General features: G+C 44.9%; 1 protein-coding gene across 2 annotated transcripts in view; it reads left to right on the forward strand.

The window, feature by feature from the left end:
- The window catches only part of LOC109321360 (serum amyloid A-5 protein-like), a 10,887-nt gene extending 5,866 nt beyond the window's left edge, over positions 1-5,021 (forward strand). For both annotated transcript variants that reach the window (XM_019551975.1, XM_019551976.1), the window contains exons 3-4: positions 3,147-3,285; positions 4,804-5,021. In XM_019551975.1, the coding sequence (XP_019407520.1) occupies positions 3,147-3,285; positions 4,804-4,945 (281 nt within the window). In that variant the 3' untranslated portion in view covers positions 4,946-5,021. The remainder of the gene's footprint in view (positions 1-3,146; positions 3,286-4,803) is intronic.
- The last annotated feature ends 5,158 nt before the right edge of the window (positions 5,022-10,179 follow it).

Here is a 10,179-nt window from a genome sequence, read left to right on the forward strand (position 1 = left end):
CCCTAATGTCTATGAAATCTATGAAACTATACCTCTGTTACTGATGATCTGCAATATGCTGACAATTGTCATGTGTGCCCACTCAGTTGAAGAGCTCCAGGGCACTCTTGATTGTTTCTGTGAAGCATATGAAATGCTTGAACTACTTTCAACTTTAGGAAAACAAAGGTACTTTACCAACTCATCCCAAACTAGCCAGCTGCTCCTCCACATATTACAATCAGAGGACAATGTTTGGAGAATGCTAAGCATTTTCTCTTTTCCTGTAAAGTAAACATAGCGAACAAAATTCAAAACCAGATAAAATCTGCCACTGGTGCCCTTTGGACATTTCTGAAATTGTGCCTTTGATGATCATGACATCATGACCCAAACCAAATTTCTTGTCTACTAGGCTGTTGTCATCCCTGCCCTTCCATATGGGTGTTAAATCTGGATGACATAATCAGAAACACCTGAAAGCCTTGCAACTTCACCATCAGCAATGTCTTTGGAAAATTGTCCATATCATTTGGAACAACAAAAGAATGAATGTCAGTGTTCTGGCTCAAGCAAACATCACCAACATTGAAGGCCTTGTTATACAGCACCAGCTTCATTGGATAGACATTGTTGCTGGTACGTATTGTAGGGCTTGAGTCCCTTCTTGACTGGTGCTGTACCCTTGTGTGACATCAGGGTGGGAGCCTAAGTAGCATCACCTGCAGGTTCTGGTTACTGTTCCAGCTGTCCTGCCACGACTTGATGTTCTTCTTGGGAGACAGTTCTCCAGGTAGCTTACAAGATTCCACACCCTCAGTGTCTTTGTGGGGCTCCAACCTCCACTTTACCCCACCCTTACCTCATCCAGTGCCAGAATGGACATTGTCATCTTGAGGCTCCACTTCCAGGTGATTGCTACTCACCTGACTTGTCCCGCCAATTAAAGGGATGAAAGACCTCTTGGCCGACAGTTTATCCTAGGCTGTCCTTTGGCTATGAGCTGACATCTCTGTAACTGGACTCGTCACAGCTTTGTGTTGATGAAGTTCTTGTAAGGAAAACTCAGGAAAAAGCCCAACATAAAGTACTGCCAGATCGGCTTCCACTGAGATACACTCATGGCTGTGTTCCTCACCACATTGTGCTCTATAGGCTTGGCAGCTTCCCGCTGCACTCTCACGGCCTTATTATTGACCCTTTATTGGGTCTCCACCTGTTTAGCCACAATCCTAGGCCTCTGTGCCACTGATTGCTTTGCAGCCTGGCTTGACCCTAAAATTCTGCCCCTCCACAGAAGCCTCTCCACGTTTGGGCCTCCTGGCTTCCTGCCACCCATCTCTCCCTCTTTTTCACTCTTTTGGCCTTGAGGCTGTGTTACTTCCCCGCCTCGTTCAATGGACTCTGCGGTTCCCTTCCCTGTACTTCCCCATGGGGTACCCACCTTGCTGGGTGTAGCCTCCTCTGGCTGTGCTCCGTGCTCTTCCCTGCTTTGTCACTGGGCTTGGCAGCCTTTCTGGGACGCTCTCCTGGGGCTTTTCCTCAGTGTGCCTCTTCTGGGGTGTGCAAACAGCCATGCTTCCCTTTTGGGCTGTGCCCGGTTTCTTGGCTCTAGCCTGCACTTCCCCGGCCACCCGATGCTCTTTCCTCTGTCTTCCTTCTGGTATGCTCTGTTCCCGAGCCCCACCCTTCTCTTCTTCTGATCTGCAGGCTCAGGCTGCTCCTGAACCCGTGCACCTGAGCCTGCCATCCCAGCGTTTCCCCACTTGCTGGGGAAGCTGGGGAAGATGGGGAAAGCCCCCATTGGCTGTCTCTTCCCCTCTCACAGACTTGTTATAAGGATGTGTGACAACTGGATTCCAAAACAGGTCCTATACTCCCAGGCCACCTCTGATCCTCTACAGGTGGGACAAAGAAGAGATTCAAAGACACTTTGAAGGCCAATGTGAAGAAATGTAATCTTAACATTAATACCTGAGAGACTCAAGCATTGAATCATTCTCAGTAGTACCATGATGTACAAGATATCAATCACTCTGAGATAAGTTGCCTTACTAGGGACACAAATAGATGAGGACACAGAGGGAAAGTGCTATGACCTGACATCACCAGAATCTAGTCCTTCCTTCCAGAACTATTTGCCATGTCTGCAATCAAACATGCAGATCTTGTTTTGGCCTCCTCAGTCATCCATGGACTCGCTAATAACTTCTCTGCTTCCTGGAAGACTGTTATTCTTATATCGAGGGAGTGTAAATAGCTAGGTTCATATGGATGGAATCAAGTATCTAATTTAATCTCAAGAAGCAACTCACAGTACGCTCTGATTCCACTTATTGTCTCCTGTTCATCATTTTACTCCTTGCTTACAAGCTGTGTAACGTATCTAATTTTAAGTTGATAATCTATCAACTCTACCTAGTGTTGTAAGACAGTTTTGTTTTCTTAACAAAGCATGGCAAAAAAGATGAGTTTATATTAATTTCAGTTTCAGATGTTTACAATGTATGCATAAAAGTTCTCAACTCTGTCCAAATTCATCTCCATGGGACCAATTAAACCAAATCACCATAGGAATTAATTAAGTGCAACACGGAAATTTCCCAGTATAGACATTCTTGACCTTATTTTAGCTTCTCCATCCCTAAAGAATTGCTGAAAAATAAAGCAGAGTTTTGTGGATAAAGCAAACGTTTATGGATATTTTTTTTCAATAGGTGTCAATCTGCATTTAGACAATGGCATAGATTGGAGACTCAGGAGAATGATGTTTGTAATCTGGATGCATACCTTTACTCTGTTCTCCTAGTAACCTTGAGGCGAATGCTTTGAGAAATCTCTGAGGGCTTATTGTACCTAAAAGATTCCTCAAATATATTATATATCTGAGTCTATTGATGCTATATGGTATTTTGAGATCCTTCTCAAGAAGTCCTCATTCATCTCCTCCTCCAGAGATGTCATCTGATGGAAGCCTTATTTAGTAGAAATGTTCAAGAATCTTTAAATCTATTTGTTCCTAAAGGGCGTATGAGCCCTTCTGTACAAGCACTATATTTGTACACCCCAGTAGTAATGTGGCTGGAATGTTTTTGGATGAAGCAAAATAATCTTAAAGTTTTGTTCTACATGTACAGCATCTACATAATTCTTTCCCCCTTATCCAGGTGCTGGGGATATGTATCGAGCATATAGTGATATGCGTGAGGCAAATTGGAAAGATTCAGATAAATACTTCCATGCTCGTGGCAATTATGATGCTGCTAAAAGAGGTCCTGGTGGTGCTTGGGCAGCAGAAGTTATCAGGTAAAGAATGCTACTTGGTATATGAGAATACAGTTGGTAAGGAGTTGGGCAATTCAATGAGGCTGATGTGTATCCCGATTCATACATTTTTATTAAGCTCTTGGAGAAAAGACATTTTATTTAATAGCTTAACTAGCCAAATTGGTGGCAAAGACTGGGGCCATGCTTGAGTTTTCAAAGCAGCTTTCTGTGTTTGCTAGGTATGAGCTGACAAATTTAATGCATTCTCAGATCAGATTACAGGTCCATGTAGAAACAGGGTGACATGTTCATGACAGTGCATTTAGTCTTTCTGGTCCCTGGTGTTAAAATATTTGGTTGAATGTGAAGCCTATAATGTTAAGAACTTAAGAACAGGTAGAATTTAATGAAGGGAAATCGTCTGAAAGCTTTTTAAATACAGTTGTGTTTCTGGGATGGTGTTAAGTAATAAAATAGGATTCCAGACTAGTGTTAGAGGATTGACATGACACCTTGTTCGATAAATGACAGAAAAGCTTTATTTACTACTAGTATTCCAGGTTAAATGAGCCCCAAACAAAGCAAAGTCCAGTATTTAGCTGTAAAGTGATAATTTCTCACCAGTACAGGCTAAAGAGAGGTGGTTTGTTTCTTATCAGCTTCTCCAGGTGCAGATCTGCTCACCTCCGAGAACAGCTGGGTGCAGTAGCAATTTGTTTCAGAGAGATTTGTCATTTCTAAAGCATGACCTGATAACCCTCTCATTCCTCTTCGTAGACCCTTTAGCTCAGCATCTTCAAAGCACTGTAGGTGCGTAAATCAAGAGATTGCCAAATAGTAATTGAGAGGAAAATCCTGTTGATCAAACTGATCATTATTGATGTCAGAAAGTCCTAATTTGAATGAGTGACCTTCCTCAGTGACAAGAGGTTATCCATTTCTACTAAGTTTGGCATGTATCAAGAAACTGATTATCAACCAGGAAAAAACACAAGGTTTTTGAGGAGTCATCCTTGGATGATCGATGGAACCACTAAGGCAAAACAAAAATAAATTAGGAGGAAGCAGCAAAACAAGAGTAAATCAGGAGGAGACATCTGTCACATATGGAGAATCACTCTTCCTGCACATAAAAACAAGTTAATTGTAAACGAAATGTTTACCATACTAAATAATCAAGAATAGACATTTTAAACAGTTACATACAAAAAAACCAGGAGCCTGCTTAAAATCGTCATGAATATAGTAAGATAAGCTAGAAGTGATACCTCATTTATTTCTTCTCAGATGGCCTAGCTATGAACTCGCATCCTTTTGTGCTATGCAATTGTCATCAGTATTTTTTATTTTATCTTTTGTGAGTAGGGCCAGTTTAGCTTGTTTCACAGTTGTCAGATGGCTCCTATTATTCCAGACAGGCAGAGGTCCTTGTGTGACCTCAAAAGCCTATGGCAAATGAGAATAATAGAGATGAATAAGGGAAGAATAAATATTTGTTGACTGGCATTTAAGTACAGATTACTTAAATAACCTTTTTATTTTTTATCCTCTTTTCAGTAATGCCAGAGAAAATTGGCAGGGTTCGGTTAGTGGCAGAGGAGCAGAAGACACTTTGGCAGACCAGGAAGCAAATGAATGGGGCAGAAGTGGAGGAGACCCCAACCGCTACAGACCACGGGATCTCCCTGAAAAATATTGATGGAGTCCAGAAAGACATCCCAATATTTCTGTTGTCCTATATGGCTAACAATAAATAAAATCTTAAGATACTAAAAGTTTCACTGAACTAATAAATACTAAAACAACCAATAAGATAGCGATGCTCAGAGTTCAACACAGCAACTACATATTTATGGGATTTGGAAGAAGTTGGCAAGGCAAGAATATGACACAGTGCCAACTCCAGGGCTGGTTGTAAAGCCCCTGTGGAGACAACAAAATGTACTTGTATCCTGTTCTATGGGCCATCTGCCCTGCTCTTGCCCGCCACACTTTGATGTTAATTGTTATAACGAATGCGGGAGGCTGCCCTGGTCTCACCATAATGACCACCAGATTTGTGGTCAAGGCCTTATGGGCCAATTGCATGGTTCCATTCTGCCCCTATACCACGCCCCAAGCCTCGCAGATGGCATCCTCATTGATACTCTTTGTCTCTCACACACACAGCCCTTCTCTAGGCCCTCAGACCCCTCAACCTCACTCAGCCGCACTCTGGGCTCTCAGTGGGCGTGGTATTTCCCGTGCCAGGTACAGGTCTACGCTTGATCTGAGCCAAGACTCGCCCTTCCCTGGGGCACTTTCTAGGGGTTGATCTGCCATAAGCAATCCCACCACAGTGACACCAGATCCCAGTAGAGTGCAATTTTTGGTCATACCTAGGACCTGCTTAGGCCCTAGCCTCTATCCCCAGGACTATGTTGTCCCTCTTCAACAACCCTGGCCCCTCCAGGGCTACAAGCTCCTTGGCCCTTAACTGATGTCACGACCCCCCCCAGGCTCCCTCGTTCCTGGCTCCCTCTCTCAGGCCCTAGGCTCACTGTTTTTCATCTGGTCCCCTTCTGGGCTCAGCTCACTTCTTCCTCCAGGTTCTCAGACCCTGGTTCTCCTACCTCTGAGCCCCCAGTCTTGGGGCGATCTTGGACCTTTCTCTACATCCGATGACCCTATACCAGCCATCCTCATTCTGGGCTTCAGTTTCTCTAACCCTTTTTCTCTGGCTATGGCCACATCTGGACTTCGGTTCCTCCCCCACCTCACTGCCAATGCAGCCAGTGGCATTTGTGGGCGGTCCCCATTGCCACTTACCGCTTACCACCCCTGCCACTGACAACACTGCTGCTGGCTGTGGGTGGTCCCCACTCACTGCCATGGTGCCCCCCGCCCCCAGTCTCAAGAGGCACCAGTAATTCATCTTCTAGATCATATTGCTGGGCTCTTCTTAGGGTCTGGGCTTATACCTGATCTAAATCCAGTCTTCGTTCTGAGTCAGGTGACTCCTCTTACCCCTGCCTGTGAAGCAGATGGCACTAGCCAATGTCTGTGCTTGGACTACTGAAATGATCTAGCTCAATATGGCAGCTCATAGGAAATTGCACTGGTGTTTATGCCTTCTTTTGGACAATGGAATATTGTCATGAATTTTAGAAGACCTTTGCTGAATGAAAAATATGGAATCAGGACTGTAAACATGGGAAATCATGTCAAATATTTGAGGACACGTGAAAATGTTTTACCACGTATCAACTGGCAAAATAAATTATACCTCTGATCTTTCATTTTAGTTGTATTTTTTAGTTGTATAATTCTATTACTGTGTGGCCCCAACCAAAATCAGATCCATATTTACCAGATGCTCAACATACACTATTCCTGCACCAAAGAGCTCATAATCAAAACAAACAGCACAGAAAATTGTGAAAGGAAAAAAATATTGCTATTCTCGTTTGCAGTAATTGAGGGCAGACAAATTAAACAGGAGCATAGAACATTATGAGAGAAGGAAAAAGTCATTGCTGTCTTCCTTTTGCAGTTGGGGAAGTGAAGACAGAGAAATGAGGAGTATAGCTAGATCGCATCCCCAGTACTCTTGGGGAGGGTCAAAAGGTATTCTAATAATAATACAAAGCATTTCAGGCGTGTGATAAACTCGGAAATACAGCAGTGAAGCTACCTAGGCAAACTGGAGTGAGTGGTTGAGGCATGATGGAGAGCATCCCTCCCCGAGAGTGACAGGGACTTGGTGTAGATATACCATAAGTAGGTTGTTAAATAAAGGGAACTTTGTGGTTTAGCTAGAACACTGATTTTCAACCAACATGCTACCAAATCCTTTGAAGGGGCTATGAGGGCCTGTCCCTGCCTTGACAATCCCCTACCGTTACCTGTCAGCTCCATGTTCTTGGGGAACCCTGACACAGGACACAGACTCACAAATAATCGCCCCCCGCCTCTACCTAAACAGAAACTGATTAAGATGCAGTGAGAGACACACCTAAAACCTTCCAGATAAGGGTGACAAAAGTGAAACAACTGCCCTAGGTCTCATTTGCATCTGAAATAGAACCAGATGACCATTCATTTACATGAGAGCTGGAGAACAGAAAACCTGAAGCAGAGACTGCAGTGAATTCTGGGATCAGCGAAGCAGGGGAGCACTGCATGATGGGGAATCTGTGTTCCAAATGCTAATCAACCCTCACACCCAGCTCAGCACTTATCAGACCAGTTCTAATCTGGATTTACAAAGGACTTTTCCTCCCCCCCTCCTCCCCACCCTGCCACACACACACCTCTAAGCAAAAGTAAGTTTACTAGGCATCTCAGGCTGTACATTCCCCAGTCCCACTGTGGGAGGCCTACGTAAACTTAATTGGCTAAAACTCGGTTGCTGGGTTAGGGAATGCTGAGGCAATAGACCGAGTCAGAGGGGGTATGGATAACATTTGAACACTGGTACAGGGTTCATCACAGCATCCAGCCCATTGGAGCCCTGTCCACAAGTGTTGTCATACTTTTCCCGAGACGACTGGTGGAAGTCCTCTCCACAACAGGTTATGAACACTCCAATAATTGCCTTAAGTCTGTTAAAAGACTATAGTAAGATCTGGAAAAGTCATGCTAAGCTGAGGCTTGTTCACAGCGAATAAAAATCCAAAACCCTGATGCTGCAATCTATTGTTTCTGAAGACACCAGGAGACATCCCATCAAGTATATCTGCTATCCATAGGAATGTCAAGCTGGCTCCCAGACGTAGGTGTTTCCTGAGTATCAATCAAGTTCCTGAGATGTTCCACCCAGATAACCCCTTGTCAATAGAAAAAGTAATTTGATTTACACTATTGAGAATTCTTGAAAGAAGCTGAACTGAGGATATAAAAATCTGTAAAAGAAGCAGCAGTGTGTGTGCTGACACCACCCGCTTTCTTCTCGAGAGGCTGCAGGAGGAAGATCATCTCCTTTCAAGGATCGTGCTGAGAACTTTGACCTGACAGCTTTGCAACCTGAGTGCCTTGGACTGGTGAGATCCCAGCTCTCTCTCTCTTTTCTCTTCTCTCTCTCTAAGCATAGATTTCTGAACTTGAACTGTATTAGTTAAGCTTGAGCTAAGTTTCCCTAAATACTTAGTGAAACCAGGGTATACTGTAACTGTTTGTGTTTGTTTTTCCTTTGCATGTCTATTACTACTATTGTCATTATATATTTCATCTACTTAGCAATAAATAACTTTTATAGTCAAACTGGTGGTAATTGGGTATATTTTTTCTTCTTTACTTCTCTTCCCCCACTTGCTCTGCAGCAACACTCCTTTTACCTAAGCTAAAGATCCCTGTGTAGCCCAAAAATACTGTGGGGTCTGCTCATCTAGAGACTAAAACATTGGGACGTGCTGAGTTTGAAACACATAAGGGGATCAGCTTCTACAGGCTGATTGACCCAGTTTGGCTCAGACGTGCCCTAATGAACTGAATGCTGGCCCATGAGAGTGTCATCTGGACACTCAGCCGGATTCAGAGGTATTCTGTTTAACTGTGTGCTTGTGTCTGACTGTAGTTATTGTTGCTCTGTGTCACAGAGCACTTAGGTGCCCTGTGCCTGAGAACAGGGATGGCTCCAGAGAGCCCCCTAGCAGTGAGAAGGGGGAGGCGCAGCTGCCAGTCACCAGGGCAACACAGGTGCTGGTTGCTGGGGCAACCGGCGAAACCCCCTGATAGGAAGGGGCAGGGCGTAGCCCTTCTTAAACCCAGGCAGGAGGCTAGGGTGGCAGTTCCTCCTCTGACAGCCAAGGAGTGAGGAGCTCAGCCAGTGTGGAGAGAAGGCCAAGGTTTGGCTGCATGAGTATTCGTGGGTTGCTGCCATGAGCTAGAGTATTTTTGCCTGGTAGGGATTAACTGTTGTCTGATTGGATGGTTAACTTTATGTTATAGCCTGGGGGCTTTGTGTCTTGTGTTTACTGTTTAACTGGAGGACTGGGTGAGGGTATTAGGGGTGGAGGAGGCCTCATAGGAGCTCCACGGTAGCGTGGGGTCTCCTGGCACCAGAGAGGGCGCAGCTTTGTTTGGGGGCACATTGGCCCCAGCCCTGGAACCAGGGGGCAGTAAGAAGCCCTGGAGCTAGGGGGCAGCGAGGAGCCCCGAGAGTGCAGAGGGGCAGCGAGGAACCCTGAGAGAGAGAGAGGGGGCAGTGAGGAGCCCCGAGGGCAAAAAGAGGGCTGAGACATAACAGGGCCAAGGTCAGAGCACACCAGCACCATCTGCGAGGCTTGGGCTGTGGTGTAGGGGAGGAAAAGGAGCTGCAGATAGTGCCCCCTGTCATCGGGGTGCGTAGAAATGGGCAGCTTCCTGCTCAGTACAACAATCAAATAAGATCAAGGCATGGCAGGCGAGTAAGCAGGTGGTTGGCCCATTACAGGAGGGCGGAGCCATACCCAGAAAGGCTGCAATAGTGGCACCCCTGTCACACTCTGATGAACTGATTCTTGGCATATGAGGGTGTCAGCCTGTCCATGCTGATCAACCCAGCCAGGTCAGGCGCGTCACGTTAATCTTTGTGTGTATGACTGATTTGGAGGAACCCAGCCCCACTGAACTGAGTCCTGCAAGATAGCTCCACTGGGGGTGAGGGCTTGCAGGGGGAGAGATACAGCTCCGTATAGAAACACCAGTAACACAAGCAACACATTAATAGAATTACCAAGACCCTAGCCCTAATAAATGAGCACACCCCAAAGTAGTGGGCAAATCTGGTAACACTACCCCTAAGCTAGAGACCAAAATTACACATAAACTGATATAAGTGAAAGCAGTTCAAGTCTGTAATGCAACAGAAGTTCAGTGCACATAAACCACTTTCAAAATGGCCAAAACTGCTTTAAGATAAACCTTCAAGGATGTAGTATCAGACTGAACTGATTTAGATTAAATCAGTTTATT

Source organism: Crocodylus porosus, unplaced genomic scaffold (genome assembly GCF_001723895.1).
Source record: "Crocodylus porosus isolate Cpor-Errol unplaced genomic scaffold, CroPor_comp1, whole genome shotgun sequence".
In the NCBI taxonomy this organism is placed as follows: Eukaryota; Metazoa; Chordata; order Crocodylia; family Crocodylidae; genus Crocodylus; species Crocodylus porosus.